Source organism: Hippoglossus stenolepis, chromosome 9, assembly GCF_022539355.2.
Source record: "Hippoglossus stenolepis isolate QCI-W04-F060 chromosome 9, HSTE1.2, whole genome shotgun sequence".
Classification (NCBI taxonomy): Eukaryota; Metazoa; Chordata; class Actinopteri; order Pleuronectiformes; family Pleuronectidae; genus Hippoglossus; species Hippoglossus stenolepis.
In genome coordinates, this window is record NC_061491.1 from 9,736,544 (window position 1) to 9,759,580 (window position 23,037).

At 40.7% G+C, this 23,037-nt stretch overlaps 2 protein-coding genes across 4 annotated transcripts; one reads left to right on the forward strand and one right to left on the reverse strand.

The window, feature by feature from the left end:
- Positions 1-14,511: 14,511 nt before the first annotated feature.
- On the reverse strand, positions 14,512-17,828 carry ccdc157 (coiled-coil domain containing 157). Of its 3 annotated transcripts, XM_035165600.1 has the most exons (9): positions 17,510-17,828; positions 17,138-17,288; positions 16,347-17,049; positions 16,224-16,259; positions 15,942-16,111; positions 15,656-15,832; positions 15,396-15,564; positions 15,067-15,213; positions 14,512-14,942 (listed from the first exon to the last, which is right to left on the reverse strand). In XM_035165600.1, the coding sequence occupies exons 1-8, from the start codon at positions 17,755-17,757 to the stop codon at positions 15,071-15,073; spliced, it is 1,797 nt and encodes a 598-aa protein (XP_035021491.1). In that variant the 5' UTR covers positions 17,758-17,828; the 3' UTR covers positions 14,512-14,942; positions 15,067-15,070. The 3 variants fall into 3 exon arrangements, with proteins under 3 accessions (XP_035021491.1, XP_035021492.1, XP_047197129.1); XM_035165601.1 differs by lacking the exon at positions 16,224-16,259; XM_047341173.1 differs by having other exon boundaries at positions 16,224-17,049.
- sf3a1 (splicing factor 3a, subunit 1) lies at positions 17,783-22,914 on the forward strand. The gene is made up of 16 exons (XM_035165598.2): positions 17,783-17,928; positions 18,051-18,129; positions 18,828-18,937; positions 19,024-19,228; positions 19,336-19,587; positions 19,684-19,758; positions 19,851-20,001; positions 20,098-20,294; positions 20,472-20,589; positions 20,680-20,987; positions 21,145-21,384; positions 21,478-21,685; positions 21,801-21,955; positions 22,159-22,260; positions 22,349-22,420; positions 22,531-22,914. The coding sequence occupies exons 2-16, from the start codon at positions 18,082-18,084 to the stop codon at positions 22,630-22,632; spliced, it is 2,343 nt and encodes a 780-aa protein (XP_035021489.1). The 5' UTR covers positions 17,783-17,928; positions 18,051-18,081; the 3' UTR covers positions 22,633-22,914.
- Positions 22,915-23,037: the final 123 nt, after the last annotated feature.

Sequence of the window (23,037 nt, forward strand, 5' to 3'; positions counted from 1 at the left end):
TTTTATTTGTATTTTAAAAAAAACATATTTACAAAGAGATCAGTTGTAATGTTGACAGCAGATGTAAAGCATAGTAAGTGTCCATATCTACATTTAGCTCATTGGCTAATAGTTATTACAGAAGCAAAACCACAGTGAAAAAATATCACAACAAAACAGCTTCTAATTGAAAGTATTAGATTCTTGTAATGTTTTATATCTTAATACATGATAATATTGGATCATTAATTTGTATTTATCATCAAGTAAGCTTGTTGCATGCTGAGGTAAAAAGAGCTATTTTCTGTTGTTGCATAGTTGTATCTGATTTTACAAGCTGGTCATGTGTTAAATAAGCTACATAACATCTTTAACCTGTAATGTACGTAGTCAGGTAAATGTAGAGCGGTGACATGTACAGGATTTCCCTCTGGATTGTAGTGAAGTAGTAGATATCGTTTACACTTGGAGCTTTTATCCCTGATTCTTTACACTATAAAAGTGTCTCAATTCCGGTTTCTTATCAATGTCACAGGAGAACAACACTGAAAGAGACAGCTACACACCTGACCAGAATATGGACCTGAGGGCTGAATTTGACCGTATTATGGCACAGATGGACAACAGAGAGGTGCTAGAAATGGTCTGGGAAGTATTACAGTGGCTGGTAGAGGACCCAAACAACTATCCACTTCCTCAAGATGTCTCTGCTTGGGAATGGTATCAGATGTTTTACTGGACTGGATTTGATGCGGACACCCCCCCAATAGCATCAGCTCTCAGCTTGGATCAGAATCCTACTGAACCCCATGCTGAACTGGCTGCTCCCATAAACCACCAGCAGCAAAGTGTCCTGCAGTCAGGCCCTGAGTTCAGTCAGGCAGAGCCTTACAACCAGACACAGGTAAGGTACCAGCTATAGGTTAGAGAGAGATTCAGAGGAACTTTATCAATACCTGTATCAAGAAAGATACTTATTAATGGAGGAAGTGGTTATTCACGAGTACTCAGAGTAGTGAACCTGCCTGAGGTATAGAGACTTATTATAATGGCCCAGTAAAGTATATGAGTTGCTTATGAATGAGGCAGTGATATGATCCTGTAAGAAAACTATAGTATAGATTTTTTATTTGTATTTAAAAAAAAACATATTTACAAAGAGATCAGTTGTAATGTTGACAGCAGATGTAAAGCATAGTAAGTGTCCATATCTACATTTAGCTCATTGGCTAATAGTTATTACAGAAGCAAAACCACAGTGAAAAATATCACAACAAAACAGCTTCTAATTGAAAGTATTAGATTCTTGTAATGTTTTATATCTTAATACATGATAATATTGGATCATTAATTTGTATTTATCATCATGTAAGCTTGTTGCATGCTGAGGTAAAAAGAGCTATTTTCTGTTGTTGCATAGTTGTATCTGATTTTACAAGCTGGTCATGTGTTAAATAAACTACATAACATCTTTAACCTGTAATGTACGTAGTCAGGTAAATGTAGAGCAGTGACATGTACAGGATTTCCTCTGGATTGTAGTGAAGTAGTAGATATCGTTTACACTTGGAGCTTTTATCCCTGATTCTTTACACTATAAAAGTGTCTCAATTCCGGTTTCTTATCAATGTCACAGGAGAACAACACAGAAAGAGACAGCTACACACCTGACCAGAATATGGACCTGAGGGCTGAATTTGACCGTATTGTGGCGGAGATGGACGACAGAGAGATGCTGGACATGGCCTGGGAAGTATTACAGTGGCTGTTAAAGGACCAAAACAACTATCCACTTCCTCAAGATGTCCCTGCAGGGGAATGGGATCAGGTGTTTAACCGGACTGGATTTGATGCGGACACCCCCCCAATAGCATCAGCTCTCAGCTTGGAGCAGCATCCTACTGAACCCCATGCTGAACTGGCTGCTCCCATAAACCACCAGCAGCAAAGTGTCCTGCAGTCAGGCCCTGAGTTCAGCCAGGCAGGGCCTTCCAACCAGACACAGGTAAGGTACTAACTATAGGTTAGAGAGAGATTCAGAGGAACTTTATCAATACCTGAATCAAGAAAGATACTTATTAATGGAGGAAGTGGTTATTCACGAGTACTCAGAGTAGTGAACCTGCCTGAGGTATAGAGACTTATTATAATGGCCCAGTAAAGTATATGAGTTGCTTATGAATGAGGCAGTGATATGATCCTGTAAGAAAACTATAGTATAGATTTTTTTATTTGTATTTAAAAAAAAACATATTTACAAAGAGATCAGTTGTAATGTTGACAGCAGATGTAAAGCATAGTAAGTGTCCATATCTACATTTAGCTCATTGGCTAATAGTTATTACAGAAGCAAAACCACAGTGAAAAAATATCACAACAAAACAGCTTCTAATTGAAAGTATTAGATTCTTGTAATGTTTTATATCTTAATACATGATAATATTGGATCATTAATTTGTATTTATCATCATGTAAGCTTGTTGCATGCTGAGGTAAAAAGAGCTATTTTCTGTTGTTGCATAGTTGTATCTGATTTTACAAGCTGGTCATGTGTTAAATAAACTACATAACATCTTTAACCTGTAATGTACGTAGTCAGGTAAATGTAGAGCAGTGACATGTACAGGATTTCCCTCTGGATTGTAGTGAAGTAGTAGATATCGTTTACACTTGGAGCTTTTATCCCTGATTCTTTACACTATAAAAGTGTCTCAATCCCGGTTTCTTATCAATGTCACAGGAGAACAACACAGAAAGAGACAGCTACACACCTGACCAGAATATGGACCTGAGGGCTGAATTTGACCGTATTGTGGCAGAGTTGGACGACAGAGAGATGCTGGACATGGCCTGGGAAGTATTACAGTGGCTGTTAAAGGACCAAAACAACTATCCACTTCCTCAAGATGTCCCTGCTGGGGAATGGGATCAGGTGTTTAACCGGACTGGATTTGATGCGGACACCCCCAATAGCATCAGCTCTCAGCTTGGATCAGCATCCTACTGAACCCCATGCTGAACTGGCTGCTCCCATAAACCACCAGCAGCAAAGTGGCCTGCAGTCAGGCCCTGAGTTCGCCAGGCAGGGCCTTCCAACCAGACACAGGTAAGGTACTAACTATAGGTTAGAGAGAGATTCAGAGGAACTTTATCAATACCTGTATCAAGAAAGATACTTATTAATGGAGGAAGTGGTTATTCACGAGTACTCAGAGTAGTGAACCTGCCTGAGGTATAGAGACTTATTATAATGGCCCAGTAAAGTATATGAGTTGCTTATGAATGAGGCAGTGATATGATCCTGTAAGAAAACTATAGTATAGATTTTTTATTTGTATTTAAAAAAACATATTTACAAAGAGATCAGTTGTAATGTTGACAGCAGATGTAAAGCATAGTAAGTGTCCATATCTACATTTAGCTCATTGGCTAATAGTTATTACAGAAGCAAAACCACAGTGAAAAATATCACAACAAAACAGCTTCTAATTGAAAGTATTAGATTCTTGTAATGTTTTATATCTTAATACATGATAATATTGGATCATTAATTTGTATTTATCATCATGTAAGCTTGTTGCATGCTGAGGTAAAAAGAGCTATTTTCTGTTGTTGCATAGTTGTATCTGATTTTACAAGCTGGTCATGTGTTAAATAAGCTACATAACATCTTTAACCTGTAATGTACGTAGTCAGGTAAATGTAGAGCAGTGACATGTACAGGATTTCCTCTGGATTGTAGTGAAGTAGTAGATATCGTTTACACTAGGAGCTTTATCCTGATTCTTTACACTATAAAAGTGTCTCAATTCCGGTTTCTTATCAATGTCACAGGAGAACAACACTGAAAGAGACAGCTACACACCTGACCAGAATATGGACCTGAGGGCTGAATTTGACTGTATTGTGGAGGAGATGGACAACACAGAGGTACTGGACATGGCCTTTGAAGTACCACAGGACCTGTTAGAGGACCCAAACAACAATCCACTTCCTCAAGATGTCCCTGCTGGGGAATGGGATCAGATGTTTTACCTGGACTGGATTTGATGCGGACACCCCCCCAATAGCATCAGCTCTCAGCTTGGACAGCATCCTACTGAACCCCATGCTGAACTGGCTGCTCCCATAAACCACCAGCAGCAAAGTGTCCTGCAGTCAGGCCCTGAGTTCAGCCAGGCAGGGCCTTCCAACCAGACACAGGTAAGGTACTAACTATAGGTTAGAGAGAGATTCAGAGGAACTTTATCAATACCTGTATCAAGAAAGATACTTATTAATGGAGGAAGTGGTTATTCACGAGTACTCAGAGTAGTGAACCTGCCTGAGGTATAGAGACTTATTATAATGGCCCAGTAAAGTATATGAGTTGCTTATGAATGAGGCAGTGATATGATCCTGTAAGAAAACTATAGTATAGATTTTTTTATTTGTATTTAAAAAAAAAAATATTTACAAAGAGATCAGTTGTAATGTTGACAGCAGATGTAAAGCATAGTAAGTGTCCATATCTACATTTAGCTCATTGGCTAATAGTTATTACAGAAGCAAAACCACAGTGAAAAAATATCACAACAAAACAGCTTCTAATTGAAAGTATTAGATTCTTGTAATGTTTTATATCTTAATACATGATAATATTGGATCATTAATTTGTATTTATCATCATGTAAGCTTGTTGCATGCTGAGGTAAAAAGAGCTATTTTCTGTTGTTGCATAGTTGTATCTGATTTTACAAGCTGGTCATGTGTTAAATAAGCTACATAACATCTTTAACCTGTAATGTACGTAGTCAGGTAAATGTAGAGCAGTGACATGTACAGGATTTCCTCTGGATTGTAGTGAAGTAGTAGATATCGTTTACACTAGGAGCTTTTATCCCTGATTCTTTACACTATAAAAGTGTCTCAATTCCGGTTTCTTATCAATGTCACAGGAGAACAACACTGAAAGAGACAGCTACACACCTGCAAGGGTGATGAGCATGTCGTCAGAAATGTTGGAGGAGATGGACGACAGAGAGGTGCTGGATGTGGCCTGGGAAATATCACAGAAACTGTTAGAGGACCCAAACAACTATCCACTTCCTCAAGATGTCCCTGCTGGGAATGGGATCAGATGTTTAACCGGACTGGATTTGATGCGGACACCCCCAATAGCATCAGCTCTCAGCTTGAGCAGCATCCTACTGAACCCCATGCTGAACTGGCTGCTCCCATAAACCACCAGCAGCAAAGTGTCCTGCAGTCAGGCCCTGAGTTCAGCCAGGCAGGGCCTTCCAACCAGACACAGGTAAGGTACTAACTATAGGTTAGAGAGAGATTCAGAGGAACTTTATCAATACCTGTATCAAGAAAGATACTTATTAATGGAGGAAGTGGTTATTCACTCAGAGTAGCTGCAGGTTACAGAGATTATTATAATGGCCCATAAAGTATATGAGTTGGTTAGGAATGAGCAGTGATATGATCCTGTAAGAAACTATAGTATAGATTTTTCATTTGTATTTAAAACATATTTACAGAGATCAGTTGTAATGTTGACACAGATGAAGCATAGTAAGTGTCTCATATCTACATTTTGTCTCTTGGCTCATAGTTATTACAGAAGCAAACCACAGCAAAAAAGATCACAACAAAACAGTTCTAATTGGTGTATTAGATTCTTGTAATGTTATATCTTAATACATGATAATATTGACTATTAATTTGTATTTATCATCATGTAAGTTTGTTCATGCTGAGGTAAAAGAGCTATTTTCTGTTGTTGCATAGTTGTATCTGATTTACTGCTGGTCATGTGTTAAATAAGCTACATAACATCTTTAACCTGTAATGTACGTACACAGGTAAATGTAAGCAGTGACATGTACAGGATTTCCCTCTGGATTGTGTGAATAGTAGATATCGTTTACACTAGGAGCTTTTATCCTGATTCTTTACACTATAAAACTGTCTCAATTCCGGTTTCTTATCAATGTCACAGGAGAACAACACTGAAAGAGACAGCTACACACCTGCAAGGATGATGAGCATGTCGTCAGAAATGTTGGAGGAGATGGACGACAGAGAGGTGCTGGATGTGGCCTGGGAAATATCACAGAAACTGTAGACCCAAACAACCATCACTTCCTCAAGATGTCCCTGCTGGGGAAATGAATCAGATGTTTTACTGGACTGGATTTGGTGCGGACACCCCCAATAGCATCAGCTCTCAGCTTGGAGCAGCATCCTACTGAACCCTGTGATGAACTGGCTGCTCCAAACCAGGACCTGTAGCAGCAAAGTGTCCTGCAGTCAGGCCCTGAGTTCAGCCAGGCAGGGCCTTCCAACCAGACACAGGTAAGGTACTAACTATAGGTTAGAGAGATTCAGAGGAACTTTATCAATACCTGTATCAAGAAAGATACTTATTAATGGAGGAAGTGGTTATTCATGAGCAGCTACAGGTTACAGATATTATTCATCTTTGGTTCATCATGTTTTGGAGGACAATTTTAAGATCAGGACAGAGATTATACAAGGCTGGGTTAGATATACATATGTGCAGGTTGTGTGTTTAACTCTCTGACACCAGGGGGACAGATGACACAGAGGAGGCAGTTTGTCTCATCCCCTGTTTTGTGTGTGTTCTTGTCTCCAGTTCAACAATGTGCCAACAGCGATGCACACCAGACACCTGGAGGTGAGGCTGTCTCCTGTTGGATTATTGTACGTATCACACACATTCATTTAAACACACACACACCTCTGAGCCTCTGTTTGTATCTTCAAACACATTGGTTATGTCTTCTAATGTGTCTAATTGTGTTTATGTAGCAAAGGAAAGGTGATTTACGGAGCTCCAGGAGACAGAGTTCCTTCTCCTGTGAACGTCCACAACTCAAAGTAAGTCTGTCTGTCTAGTTCACAGTCACCTCATGTGTCATATATTTATATCTATTTGTGTACAAGTTGCTCTCACAGTTGTACACATCGGTAATTCATGCTTTCTGTTGGTTTTTTTCTCTTTTCCCACAGAAAGAGAAAACGTGAGAGCCAGCAGGATGATGAGATGCCGTACATCAAAAAGCCACGCAACGCCTTCATGCTTTCCAGGAAGGAGCAGAGGCCGTACCTTCTGGCCAGACACAAATCTACTGACTCTGCAACTGTCAACACCATCATTGGAAAGAAGGTATGTGTCTTTGCTCTGTAGGTTTGAGATCTGCATCACACAAACTTCTTCAGACAGTGTCTGAGACCACACTTCTAAAGCTTTCCTCTAACTTTAATCTTGACAGTAAGTTTTATTCCTGTGAATGATTTGTTACTTATTTTCACTTTACAAGAGAACAGATCTAAATTCACTGTGGGATGTTTCAATGCAGGACCTGTACCAGCAAAGTGTCCTGCAGTCAGGCCCTGAGTTCAGCCAGGCAGGGCCTTCCAACCAGACACAGGTAAGGTACTAACTATAGGTTAGAGAGAGATTCAGAGGAACTTTATCAATACCTGTATCAAGAAAGATACTTATTAATGGAGGAAGTGGTAATTCATGAGCAGCTACAGGTTACAGATATTATTCATCTTTGGTTCATCATGTTTTGGAGGACAATTTTAAGATCAGGACAGAGATTATACAAGGCTGGGTTAGATATACATATGTGCAGGTTGTGTGTTTAACTCTCTGACACCAGGGGCAGATGACACAGAGGAGGCAGTTTGTCTCATCCCCTGTTTTGTGTGTGTTCTTGTCTCCAGTTCAACAATGTGCCAACAGCGATGCACACCAGACACCTGGAGGTGAGGCTGTCTCCTGTTGGATTATTGTACGTATCACACACATTCATTTAAACACACACACACCTCTGAGCCTCTGTTTGTATCTTCAAACACATTTTTTATGTCTTCTAATGTGTCTAATTGTGTTTATGTAGCAACGGAAAGGTGATTTACGGAGCTCCAGGAGACAGAGTTCCTTCTCCAGTGAACGTCCACAACTCAAAGTAAGTCTGTCTGTCTAGTTCACAGTCACCTCATGTGTCATATATTTATATCTATTTGTGTACAAGTTGCTCTCACAGTTGTACACATTGGTAATTCATGCTCTCTGTCTGATTTTTTCTCTTTTCCCACAGAAAGAGAAAACGTGAGAGCCAGCAGGATGATGAGATGCCGTACATCAAAAAGCCACGCAACGCCTTCATGCTTTCCAGGAAGGAGCAGAGGCCGTACCTTCTGGCCAGACACAAATCAACTGACTCTGCAACTGTCAACACCATCATTGGAAAGAAGGTATGTGTCTTTGCTCTGTAGGTTTGAGACTCAGCGTCACACAAACTTCTTCAGACAGTGTCTGAGACCACACTTCTAAAGCTTTCCTCTAACTTTAATCTTGACAGTAAGTTTTATTCCTGTGAATGATTTGTTACTTATTTTCACTTTACAAGAGAACAGATCTAAATTCACTGTGGGATGTTTCAATGCAGGACCTGTACCAGCAAAGTGTCCTGCAGTCAGGCCCTGAGTTCAGCCAGGCAGGGCCTTCCAACCAGACACAGGTAAGGTACTAACTATAGGTTAGAGAGAGATTCAGAGGAACTTTATCAATACCTGTATCAAGAAAGATACTTATTAATGGAGGAAGTGGTTATTCATGAGCAGCTACAGGTTACAGATATTATTCATCTTTGGTTCATCATGTTTTGGAGGACAATATTAAGATCAGGACAGAGATTATACAAGGCTGGGTTAGATATACATATGTGCAGGTTGTGTGTTTAACTCTCTGACACCAGGGGGACAGATGACACAGAGGAGGCAGTTTGTCTCATCCCCTGTTTTGTGTGTGTTCTTGTCTCCAGTTCAACAATGTGCCAACAGCGATGCACACCAGACACCTGGAGGTGAGGCTGTCTCCTGTTGGATTATTGTACGTATCACACACATTAATTTAAACACACACACACCTCTGAGCCTCTGTTTGTATCTTCAAACACATTGGTTATGTCTTCTAATGTGTCTAATTGTGTTTATGTAGCAAAGGAAAGGTGATTTACGGAGCTCCAGGAGACAGAGTTCCTTCTCCAGTGAACGTCCACAACTCAAAGTAAGTCTGTCTGTCTAGTTCACAGTCACCTCATGTGTCATATATTTATATCTATTTGTGTACAAGTTGCTCTCACAGTTGTACACATTGGTAATTCATGCTCTCTGTCTGTTTTTTTCTCTTTTCCCTCAGAAAGAGAAAACGTGAGAGCCAGCAGGATGATGAGATGCCGTACATCACAAAGCCACCCAACGCCTTCATGCTTTTCAGGAAGGAGCAGAGGCCGTACGTTCTGGCCAGACACAAATCAACTGACTCTGCAACTGTCAACACCATCATTGGAAAGAAGGTATGTGTCTTTGCTCTGTAGGTTTGAGACTCAGTGTAACACAAACTTCTTCAGACAGTGTCTGAGACCACACTTCTAAAGCTTTCCTCTAACTTTAATCTTGACAGTAAGTTTTATTCCTGTGAATGATTTGTTACTTATTTTCACTTTACAAGAGAACAGATCTAAATTCACTGTGGGATGTTTCAATACAGGACCTGTACCGACTCATGCAGATCTATGTGGATTATTTACCTGTTTGTGCACTAGTCAGCCTGTGGTTACATGTAGTTGTGTGTTGCTGTGTGCACTGACAGTGTGTTGTTGTGTCTTCACAGTGGAGGGCGCTGTCAGAAAACAAGCAGGAGAAATATTATCAAGAAGCAAAGAGGCTGAGGCAGCTTCACATGCAGCTCTACCCAGATTGGTCAGCAAAGGAAAATGATGTAAGTACAGTGCTCACATACAACTCATGCATGTTCACATCATTACATTACATGGTGCAACACGGCCACTGCAAAGAGTTTAGACCAGCTGATGTTGGATGGAACGTCTGAAGTGTTTGTTTTTGTGTACAGGGCCAAATATGGAAAAGGACCAGGAAGAGAGGCCCCAGAGACGACTGAGGGTACTAATGATGTGGTTTCATGTGAAATGTGACTAAATTATACGACAAGTGACCACTTGGGATATATATCTAACTTTTAAAATGAAGTTCAATAAATCATTGAATAATTGTACATTTCGAAATATAGAATATAAAACATAATAAACAAACAATGAGGTTCCAAAGCTGCTTTTATCTCAAACTTATTGGAAGAGGTCAGAACTTGTCAGAAACTAAATACAAACTTTTTAAAAATTCTATTTGACCTTAGTGTATAAAGTATTACCCACTACAAGTTTCAGTGACCTGATCAATTTCTTTCACTTCTCTCCAGGAAGCATCTTCCTCACTGCATGATGAGTCCATAGGACATTTCGAACTGAGCAGTTTGAGCCCTCCTCCCCTCACTGCACATATATGATGACCTCTTTTTTTTTATTTACATTTTAACGTTCATATTTTATATCTCTATACATCTCAATAAAAAATGAAATTATTCCTTTTGTATCATCTTGTTCTGAGTCCAGTTCTAAACCTACTATAACAAGTTGAATTAGAAATACTTGACACCATTCATGTTACACAATCATGTATGAGTCTGTGTGAGTCTGAGAGAGGCATCGTGAGGTTGAAACAATTATAGCTCAATTATAACTCCATGGAATGAGTTTATTTTAGCCTGAAGAAATCAATTAATTAATAAAATTCGATTTGTATAGCTCATATTCAAAATTTGCCTCACAGGGCTTAACACGATGCAACATCTTCTGCCCTAAACTTAACAGAGATCAAACGAGCAGCAATGACAATTCTTCTGATAGAGATATTGCAAGTAATGGTTCGAGGCATATTGTATATCTAGTTATTAGGGCCCGAGCACCTCCGGTGGGAGGCCCTATTGTATTTCAAAGGATTTGTATTTCCCTTTTGGGGCTTTTTCAGGGCCTAGACATGCTCAAATTGTTACCAAAGTTTGCAGGGAATTCAAAACCCCAAAAAGTAATTGTATTCTGGAGTAATTTGAAATGGGCGTGGAAAAATGGCTCAACAGCACCATCTAAGGAAAAGCCCCTCAGTTAGCTTTCACCGGTCTTCACAAAAATCGTAGCCCAGGTGTATCATGACAAGACAAACAAAAAAGGTCAGGTGCAATTGGAAAAAAGCAACAGGAAGCCTGCCATTTTGACTTTAGTGGCCATATTACATGCCATCAAAACACGAGGTTCTGTATCTCGGAAATATTTGGTCGAATCGAGTCCAAACTAGACATGTAAGACAAAAGTCCCGGCCTGATGACATCTACACAGAAATCATAACTTAAAAACACAGCGCCCCCTGGTGGCAACAGGAAATGTCATGTTTTTACTTTGATGAACTGCTCCTGGCTGCTTTACAATATACAGTCAAGTCATTGGATCATGGTCAGAATTGTGACATTTCCTCAAACCGTGTAAACATTGAGGTGCGGCGAAGGTTCATCCTTCACCAAAGGAGACGATGTTGTCATAAGTCCAGTGTGCATTGTCCTATCACCGCCAAACTGATGTCTCATGATCAGAGACCAAGCCTGAACAGCTCTATGTGTCAATATTTCCTCAGTGTCATAGCGCCACTACTGATTCGCCATGAAACAGGAAGTACTTTGTAAATCCACTCTGCATTATCCAACCGGCTCCGAACTACTGACCTATGATCACAATCCTGACCTGAACACATCCATATATTAATATTAGTTCAGGGTCATAGCGCCACCTACGTTACGTTACTTTTTACGTTACTTTACGTAACTTTTCGTTACTTTTAGTTACTTTTAGTTACTTCAGTTACTTTTCGTTACTTTTCGTTACTTTTCGTTACTGTTGGGCCATGGTTTTGTGTGAAACCACACTTCGGCCTACATGTGCCATCAAAGCCTGAAGCCGCATGTTCCCCCAGGACTCAGTCTCCCAGGGGCCATCAAAAACCAGAGCAAGGAACTCAGTCTCCCAGAGGGCATCAACTTCACATAGAGGGGTGAAAACCCCCCCAGGGACACAGGTTTCAACTCCCATTGGTCACTCTGGACCCCATGACCTGTGAGGTCACCGGGCCAATATAAGCCTGTTTTCCCCTTCTTCTGCTCTCTTTCTACACTCCCTCAACGGAGAGAAGGCTGTCGAGCCTCTTCCTGCCTCTTCCTACGATCCTTCCACAGGAGGGAAGGCTGTCGAGCCTCTTCTCCAGCTCACATCTTCTCTTCCCATCCAACTCTTCGAGAAGAGCACAAAGGTGCAGCTTCCAGCTCATCTCACCAAGGAAACCTCCTCGCCATCCAAGCTCTACCAACCCTTCAAGCAGCGACTCGATGTCCTGCTTGAAAACTTCAACCAGCAACTGAGCTACACAGCTCAACAGAAACCAGCAAGACGACACAAAACTGCAAACTGCACAGCAACTTCCTTTTTCCCCTTTCCGCGGACGGGTAACACAACTGGGCTTAATAATTATACTAGGCTAAGCAAGACTGTTTATTCGATTCTGTGTGATGTTTATAAGTTTGATTTGTGGTGTTGTGATATTTTGGGTACAAGTTATTGAGAAAGTAATGTTAGTCTGTTATGCTCTTCACAGTCTTTCGTTGCATCCAATCTAGTAACTTTCTCTAATTTGGCACACACACAGACACACGCATAACTCTTCACCTCATTATCTCTACAGGTCGTAAACATTCCAATAGGTGTGGGAAGGATGTTATCTCTTTGGCCAGCCACCATTTTGAAAGCACGCTGACTCACACAGACACTCACACATACCTATCTTTGTTTAGCAATTAGACCGTTAGTAATGTGTGTTTTTATACTTTATTATATTCATAATAAATGTTTTTGTTTCACAAATGTTTTTTCATTAATGTTGCATAAGTGAATTTTGCCAACCTCTACACTGTCAAGAACTCCATATCCTTCAACTTAGCTAACTATCTATATGGTAATTTTGGTTATAGTTATTAATTTAATTGTTAATCAGAGTTCCAAATTTGTAGTTAGAACCTTTATGAGACTTATTCAATAAATTGGCTATCTTTTCCCTTCCTTTGAAGGCCCCGAGGTAACTTTAATCAATTAAAGTTATTATTTAATATTAATAATAAAATATTAATATTTAATATTTTATTTTGATAACCAAATTTATTGAATGCCGAAAGGCACACCATTTTATGGTATCACGTTTAATGCATTATGGCACAACATTACTTTGTAACTTTTCATTACTGTTAGTTACTTTTCGTTACTTTTCGTTACTTTCGTACTTACTTTTCGTTACTTTAGTTACTTTTTGTAACTTTTCGTTACTTTCGTACTTTTCGTTACTGTTACTTTTCGTTACTTTCGTACTTTTAGTTACTTTTCGTTACTTTAGTTACTTTTCGTTACTTTCGTACTTTTAGTTACTTTTTAGTTACTTTTGTACTTTTAGTTACTTTTGTACTTTTAGTTACTTTTTAGTTACTTTCGTACTTTTAGTTACTTTTTAGTTACTTTCGCACTTTTAGGTACTTTTTAGTTACTTTTGTACCTTTAGTTACTTTTTAGTTACTTTTGTACTTTTAGTTACTTTCGTACTTTTAGTTACTTTTTAGTTACTTTCGTACTTTTAGTTACTTTTTAGTTACTTTCGTCCGTCTGTCCGTATTTTTTTTGGGACAGACAGACAGACGGACGGATTTTCGTCCGTCTGTCTGTCCGTATTTTTTTTTTTTGGAAGGACAGACGGACAGATTTTATTTAATTTTTTTTAATTTCAATTTAATTTAATTTATTTATTTTTCGTCCGTCTGTCTGTCCGTATTTTTTTTTGACGGACCCTCCATATATTAATATTAGTGCAGGGTCATAGCGCCACCTACTGATCAGTGTGATAATTATGTTGTTGTAACATTGTCCAATTGACACAAAATTGCTCACACTACATCAGAGCCCCTACTTGAACAGATATATTAGTCTGGCAACAGGAAGTAAGCTTTGTTTTACAACTATCATTCGATTTACATAAAATGTTCACAGTGTGATGTGCAATTGATAGCATGGACCGTAATGAGCAATTAGCAGGCAAGGATCGACATCCTTGCCGCAGTGCGCAAAACGCATGCAACGCGGAGACGTGCGCTTGGTCATTGATCGCTCTCTCCACTAACCGCAACAGGCTTCAAAATGCGTGTGCTCGGGCCCGTTAGTGCTACAACATAGCCCTAGTTCTAGTTGTAGTCATAATCAGCTGCCACCACGAACCATAAACACAATCAACGATCTATGATCTATGATCCACCATCATGATGTGACCGCAGCTGCGACCCTGGATCTGCAACAATACAACTCTATCTATCTATCTATCTATCTATCTATCTATCTATCTATCTATCTATCTATCTATCTATCTATCTCTCTCTCTCTCTCTCTCTCTCTCTCTCTCTCTCTCTCTCTCTCTCTCTCTCTCTCTCTCTTCATGACTTTTGTGAAGCAAACTATTTTACTGTTTGTGAGTGTTTGTTTCAATATTTGTTTTTGAAGTAAGACAATAAAAAGGACATGAGTTTATCCACAGGTATTTTTATTTGTATTTAACAAATACATTAAATTCAGAGACCATTGTGCATTTTGAATTCAATCTAAACCCCTTTTTCTGATGTATCATAGGAGTGAGGCCTTCTCTCTAGTATCTGACATCATGGGTTGTTTATAAACATGTTGTTTCAAATGGATTAAAAAAGTAACACATCAGTCAAAATATAGCACAATATAATGCGTGACCAACCAAATAGTATTAGTTAGGTGATAAGTTGCAACACAATCAAATCCTAATACTTGGACATCAGTTTGTGTGTTTGTCTGTTTCTTATCCTCAAAAGAAGAAGAGAAAGAAGAAGCAAAATTAAGTTGACATCATCTACCTTCCACACATGTATATTTGGTTCCCTCCCCCTGTTACTGCATCCCAGCCGTGCTGCACTGCTGCTGTGCCTGTGGAACAAAGAAGAAATAAAGCAACAATTAAGCCACAGTATCATGATTAATCATTTATAAAAGAACATTGTTTAGAGTGCTTACAGTGAACTGTTATAGATTAGTGTCAGATAATTATTACCCTATTATACCCTCGAAACAAAATGAGCTCTCTCCCTCAGTTTCTCCAGGCTGCTGAGTAGGGTAGCATTTTCCTGCTCCAGAACTTTTACGCGAACACAATTAGCCTGCATTTGTTGCTCCATGTCCAAAAGCACATTTCCTGTACCTTGAAAAGTTGCAAAGAAAGAATATGCAAGCATTCAACATGACTACAACAGAGACAGGTGGCAAATAAATGACTGGAAACACAATTGTGGAATCACTTTTGTAAACTATTTGGGTTCATCTTCCTGTTCTGTATATTCCAAAGAGAGATGGTCAATATGCTAAGATTAAATAAATGCCTACTCTGTGGTCGGGCCTGCACTTGGGGGCTGAGCTCTGGAAAGGCCACCAACAGCTTCTCCCTCTCCAATAGAACTTGCACATGTTCCTTCAGCTCAGCCACGCTCTTCTCTAGCTCGCCCATGTTTGTTACCATCGTCTCCTTCTCCGTTTGAAGGTCAAAATGCAAGACCTGTCAGAAAAATATACACAAATGTAAGCATGAGCTGTAGGTTTAAAGGTATTTATTATGGGTATTATTGTGGATAGGAGCACTAATATACCTGCTGTTGTGTGAGCTGGGCCTGCAGTTGCTCCTTCTCCTCTGACATCTGTTGCAGCTCATTGCGTCGGTCGCTCTGTCTCTCCTCTTTCTCTCCCAACTGCCTCTGCAGCTCTTCACACTCTTCATCGAGAGCATCCACTCTCTCCAACAAAGACTTCTGCTTCGCCTGCATTGACTGCATGCACCAAAAATATTTACACCTGTGTATTTGAATACTGCTGCACAACTGATCCATGAGTGAAACCGTAAACGTCTCCTAATCTGATGTTTGTTGTGACACTGACCTCTTGCTGGCGACAAGCGCTGTGGTACTTGGCGTTCTCCTTGTCAAGAAGAACTTGAGTTTCAGAGATGTGACTCTCTAATTGCTGGAGTCTGTTTTGTAGTTTACAACAGGCCTCTTCCTCCAACTGCAAGGACTTCACTTTTTCCTGCAGTGCAGTCTTCTCACATTCTGCCAAACATTCAGCATTATCAGTTTATTTTATGTGTGAAACTAAGCCCAGTGTGTTTAGTACAATCCTGAAAGATATAAACCCTAGATTTTAAATCATACAAATCTTTACCAAGTGCTTGCAATGCATCTTCCTGCGACAAGGTTTCTGTTGCAAAAAATTGAAAATAAAAGTATGAGTGGTAACTGTGATCTCTATGTGTTCTCATCATATTCATCTGTGAGTTTACTGCACCTCTCTTGAGTTGTTGTTTCTCCTCTTGCAACTTTTTCTCTGTTTCCTTCATGGACCTCTGTGCTTTGCTAAGTGAAAACTCCAGCTGGACAATGGTTGCCTGGCGTTTCTCTGTCTCCTTCTTGAAGTCTTTTCGTGCTCTTTCCAACTGAGTTCTGAATTTATCCCGCTCTGCCTCTGCCGCTGCTAATCTATCCCTAAGAGGGTGGACTGTAGCCCGCACATCTTGCAGATGTTTTTCCAGCCGGCGCAGGTCCCTGAGTTGCTCATTGGCCCACTGGGCAACATCCCCTGTTGTCATGTGTCCAAGCTCCAGGGTGTCCTCCACAGCAGCCAACAGTGGCTGCAGAGAGGACGGCAGGCCCTCACTCTGAAACAGTTCTACCAAAGCATATCCTGCCTCTCTCAAGGTGGACTGCACCCGATGACAGGCGTCGCAGGGAGAGAGGGATGATTCCACTGTCTGACAACCCACACTGCGACTGTCCGTTTTAGGACCGCATGGGGTGTTGTGGGAAGGACTAGAGGGTGCATGGTTCTGCGGTAAAAACTTAAAGGAGCTTGATGAAGACCAGGCAGATGAACAATGTTTGCAGCTGTCACTCCTTGAGCTCATCTGGGGGGAAGCACACGACACTGTCTCTGTCTCATCACAGTCAAATGTCTTTGGTTTTGTCTGTTTCTTGATGGCTTTGACGGTGCCCTAAAACACAGAAGAAAAAGCATGAGAGAGTTATGGGATTTATCCACTTTCTGTTAAAATCTTCTTTTAATAAATAAAAAATGCATACCGTGAGGCTGGCAAAATCAACTAAATTACTCCAGTAGTTTCTGACCACGAGACCAACTGACAGGCATCCTTTCTGCTGGGTTTGTTCTCTCCTGTGGCTGCACCTCAGCTGCTCAACATAAGAACTGGAGCTTTGTAGAAGGAGCAGTAGTCTTGATCAGGAAGAAAGAAAACCCGTACTGTTGTTATCAGTAATCTTATGTGATTAATAAATACAGACAACTACCATATTTATATTATTATTATTACAATGAACACTAGTAGTTGTAGAAAACGAAGAAATAGTCATATTAATATTATTAAGAAGCATTACTCTTATAGAAATAACAATATTACAGTAATAATAACAACAATAATAATGGTACTGAATTACCTGTCAATCACAAGCTCCAGTAAGACAATATGGGAGTGCTGGTTGAATTCACTCTCCCCCTCGACAAAGTCATACTGGCCCAGCAGAGCCACCATGTCCAGGTTACAGGAGAGTTTGTCGGGGAACTTCCAGGAGGGGGCGCGGAGCGGGCCAGTTCTGGAGAAAACGTCCAGGATGGCGCCCTGAAGATCCACCAGGTCTCCCCGGAGGCTCTCGATACAGTCCTGGCGACCCAGGAACTGACTCATGTCTGACCCCAGCTAACTCACACTGCAACGCAACATCTCAGGGTGAGTGGGTGTAGCTTGTTGTCCTCGAATCTCCCTGGCAACCTCGGCGAACTGCGAGTTCCATAATGCTTTGCGGCGTGTTTCCGGAAGTAATACGTCGCCATTGGGGTCAATTTTCCGCACGACGCAGTAAGTGCTCAGCCACGGCGAGTTTAGGATTTAAGCTAATATAGACTGATTCTAAATTTTATATTGTTGTGGTACGTGTCTCTAAACTGCGTGTACTTTTCTCATTGACCTGCTGTTTTCAGGTAGCTTTCGGTGTTACAGAAAGACGCCGCCATGCCGCCTGGGCCTGTTCAAATCATTCAGCCGGAGTCCAACAATAAGGTAACGACGATACCACTCGGTTAGCTCATGCTAGCAATGTGGCTAACTAACCGCTTCTGTTGGGAAATTAACGAACGGTAAATTACGCTTCCCTTGCCGTTACGAGTCTGACACCGTAGCATTTAACATCCACGAATCTGACATCAGGGCATTTAACATCTATTTTCCATCAATGCAGCAAGACATACATATTAGCTTGTTGGGCTAACATTAAGCTAACAAGTGTCAACTTAGCCCAATAGCTCAATACTTTATATGTTCAGATAGCGTTTGAGACGTAAGCCCTCAAATTGTGAACGAGTTGTTTACTGAAAGTACTGAAACCCGATGTTTGGTAAAAGTAGATGGAAGTTTTTCTTTATGTTATTATTATTATTTCTCACTTGGGTTAATTCACTTACCTGATTGTAAACAGATACTTTCTCTGTAATAAGTGGACAGCAGCTCCCACAGAAGACTTTTACAGCAGATTTTCACATTAACCACGATATTTGTAGGATTTTTCCATATGCAACAGATTTTTGTTCAATTCCGTTGTGTTAGATTGGTGTCAAGAATGTTCAAATAAAAATGCAGTTGTTGTGGTGTGCTAACTTTAATAGATGGGATTTATCGTTTTATCACAAGACTATTCATTGATTGCTTCTTTTTGTTGTATGTGACTGTTTTTAAGTGTTGCATTGTAATTTTACCAACAGAATGATGCACCAGTAGAAGAAACCCCAGCGACTAAACCGATCGTTGGTATCATATATCCACCTCCTGAGGTCCGAAACATAGTTGACAAGACAGCCAGCTTTGTTGCCAGGTTGGTTTCTCCCCATGTCAACTGTCAAATATCTTAACTGGATTTTATGTCTATTATATAAGAGCTAATTTATTGTCATTTCACAGGAATGGGCCCGAGTTTGAAGCAAGAATCCGACAAAATGAGATCAACAATCCCAAATTTAATTTTCTCAATCCCAATGACCCCTACCATGCTTACTACCGTCACAAGGTCAATGAATTTAAGGAGGGGAAAGGACAGGAACCATCTGCAGCAGTGCCTAAAGTTATGCAGCAGGCAATGCTGCAGGCCCAGCAGCTTGCTCAAAAGGTAAGACATAGTATTTCTGTCTGCTGTAATTTTATTTATTTTTCCCCCCATTTGTCGTAGCTGGTATTATTTCATCACAATGACTTAAATCTTATGTTTGTCAATAGGCTCAGGTGATTCAGGAGACAGTAGTTCCTAAAGAGCCACCTCCTGAGTTCGAGTTCCTCGCAGATCCTCCATCAATCTCAGCATTTGACCTGGATGTTGTCAAGCTCACTGCCCAGTTTGTTGCTCGCAATGGCCGCCAGTTTCTTACTCAGCTCATGCAGAAAGAACAGAGGAACTACCAGTTTGACTTTCTGCGGCCGCAGCACAGCCTTTTCAACTACTTCACCAAACTGGTTGAGCAGTACACTAAGGTGACCTGACAAACTGTGCCTCTCTGATACTGTTGCTACTCATCGTTTGTGTGGTGATTCTAAACTGTATCTTGGTTTTGATTGGCAACCTTTTAGATACTGATCCCTCCTAAAGGCCTACTAATCAAGATGAAGAAAGAGGCTGAGAATCCAAGAGAGGTTATGGACCAGGTAATCCCTTTTTAACTGTCACTGTCTCTGAGAGTAAGAATGTAATAGCATGTTGCCCATATTAATCAGCTTTTATAATCCTCAACCATCAGGTGAGGTACCGTGTTGAGTGGGCCAAGTTCCAGGAGCGTGAGAGAAAGAAAGAGGAGGAGGAAAGGGAGAAAGAACGAGTGGCATATGCCCAAATTGACTGGCATGACTTTGTAGTGGTTGAAACTGTGGATTTCCAGCCCAACGAACAAGGTAATATTACCACAAAGCTCATCACCTTTAAATGTGCAAGCCCTTAAATGTAGCTCGAATAAAATATCTTTAATGTTATCTCTTTTTTTCCCCCAGGCCACTTCCCCCCACCCACCACACCAGAGGAACTTGGTGCCCGCATCCTAATCCAAGAGCGCTACGAGAAGTATGGCGAGAGTGAGGAGGTGGAGATGGAGGTTGAGAGTGAGGATGAAGACGATGAACGGGAGGTTCGGGACAGGGGCCATCCCTCACAACCTGATCAAGACACACAAGTTCAGGACATGGATGAGGTAAGAACTAATGAAGATGTTGCAGTAATGGGTGGATGTAAATTTATAGAAATATTTGTGTCATTTAAAATTTTAGTTAATTTATAACTTGTGTTTACTGATGCTTTGCTTGAAAATATATAACGTAATGAAAATGCTGGTAACAACATATCACTCCTCTCCTCCTTGTTTCTTCAGGGATCTGATGAAGATGATGATGGCATGAAGGCTCCACTGCCACCAGACAACCCTATGCCACCCCCACTGCCCCCAACTCCAGATCAGGTCATCATTCGCAAAGACTATGACCCGAAAGGTAACTTGTCCTTCCTTACATAAAGTAACATCATCTGAATAACAGACTATTTACAATTTGTGCTCATCTAATGCTATCTTTTCCTCCCAGCTTCCAAGATTCAGCCCTCAATTATACCTACTGATGAGTACCTCATCTCACCAATTACTGGTGAGAAGATCGCAGCCAGTAAAATGCAAGAGCACATGCGTATTGGTCTGCTGGATCCGCGCTGGCTGGAGCAAAGAGACCGCATTATCAAAGAGAGACAGATTGAGGATGAAGTCTATGCTCCTGGTTTGGACATCGAGAGCAGCTTGAAACAGTTGGCCGAGAGGCGTACCGATATCTTCGGTGTAGAAGAGACAGCCATCGGTAAAAAGATCGGTGAGGAAGAAATCCAGAAGCCAGAGGAGAAGGTGAGAACAGTTATTTGTTTGAATTGAACAGCTTTGAGTTAAACAAATTTCCCAAGATGAATGTAATTGAGTTATTACAGTTGTGATAATGGTGCGTTTTCATTAGTTTTTTTGTGTTTTGGTGTCTGTAACATCTTTGCTTTTCCTCCCCCACCAGGTTACCTGGGATGGCCACTCAGGAAGCATGGCTCGTACCCAGCAAGCAGCACAGGCCAACATCACCCTTCAGGAGCAGATCGAAGCCATTCACAAGGCCAAAGGACTAGTGGGAGAGGACGATACCAAGGAGAAAATTGGCCCAAGCAAGCCGAGTGACCATCACCAGCCTCACCATATGTCGTCTGCATCCAATATGCAGAAGCCCGGTCCTCCTATGAACTTATTGCCTCGCCCACCCGTATGTTACCATCTTTTGAAAAAATATTTTATTCTTCGTTTGTATTTTCTTATACAAACATACTTATAATCCACTAATGTATTTGTTAAACAGATGGCCCCTCCAGTGCGCACCACTCTCCTGTCTGCTGTACCTGTAATTCCAAGACAGCCTATGTCTCCTGTGGTGCGCCTTACATCTGGACAAGTCTTGTCACCAATGCCTCCCATGATGTCTGCTCCCCGCATCAATATGGTCCCCATGTCGCAAGCCGCACAGCACATCATGGCCCCGAGACCACCCCCCATGGTTGTTCCAACTTGTAAGTTGAAGGTTTTCTGGACACCTGTCATTGACATTAAAAATAAATATGCACTGTCACATTAATACTTCGTTGAATGCATTTTTAAATTTAAGTAACCTTACTCTTCTTCCAGCGTTTGTCCCAGCTCCTCCAGTACCACAACCACCCAGCTCTGCTCCGGCTCCACCTTCCCACCCACCCCCACCTCATGACGACGAGCCAATGAGCAAGAAGATGAAGACTGAGGAAAACCTTATTTCAGAGGAGGAGTTCCTTCGCAGAAATAAGGTTTGAATAGAGCAATGTTTCAACCTTTATATTTGTGATGGCTTATAAACAATATTTTGTATGTATTATTCCCATCAGTATACCAACCTCTTAAGTTAGTGAAGCTTTGGCTGTAATAAATACGGTCAAATACCGATTTGGTCGGTCATATCAAATACTTCCTCTAGATTGCTCTTTCTGAACTAGGTTGTTTTCCCCCTCAGGGTCCTGTGGCAGTTAAAGTACAAGTCCCCAACATGCAGGACAAGACTGAATGGAAGCTAAATGGCCAAGTGCTGAATTTCACCGTCCCGCTCACAGACCAGGTATGAAAATGTTTACTGCTTATCTCTCCTTTTTATCCCAGTACAAATACTGCATTATTACAAATGTTCAAATGCAATGTCTCCGCAGGTGTCTGTTATTAAAGTCAAAATCCATGAAGCGACAGGCATGGCCGCAGGAAAACAGAAGTTGCAATACGAGGTAAACTTACCTTCTGACCTTATTTGCACTTGTGATGCCTGACCTGCATTCAACTTCATTATCTTAAGAAGTAAACAAACAATAATGTGTATTTTTTTGTTCATTTTCAGGGCATTTTCATCAAGGATTCCAACTCTCTAGCTTATTACAACATGAACAACGGCTCCATCATTCACTTGGCGCTGAAGGAGAGAGGTGGAAGAAAGAAGTGAGCCACGCAGCGAGCAGAAGATTTTACTTGTGGCTGTTTTGTCACCATGTCCTGTCATTTTTGTTGAATGGAAGTTGTATCAGATTATTGCACCCTTCATACCCGTCTGTATGGAGAGCACGTTCATCTTATCTCTTATCTCTGAATGCTAAAAGAGTTACACGCTGTCTGGCAGGTATGACATCAAACTGTTAGTTAAGCTTTGATTTGTTCATGATGATATTCATTTAGTGACCGTAGAGTCACATTGTAACCCATTTAAATAAAGGAATCAAAAAATCTTGATCTGCTTTTGGTGTTTTATTGTTTTATATAAAACAAAGTATCAACTAATACAGGACACATGCTTTGATGGCCAGACTACCAAATATACCAACGCCCAGGGATAGTAGGAGAAAATTAGTGT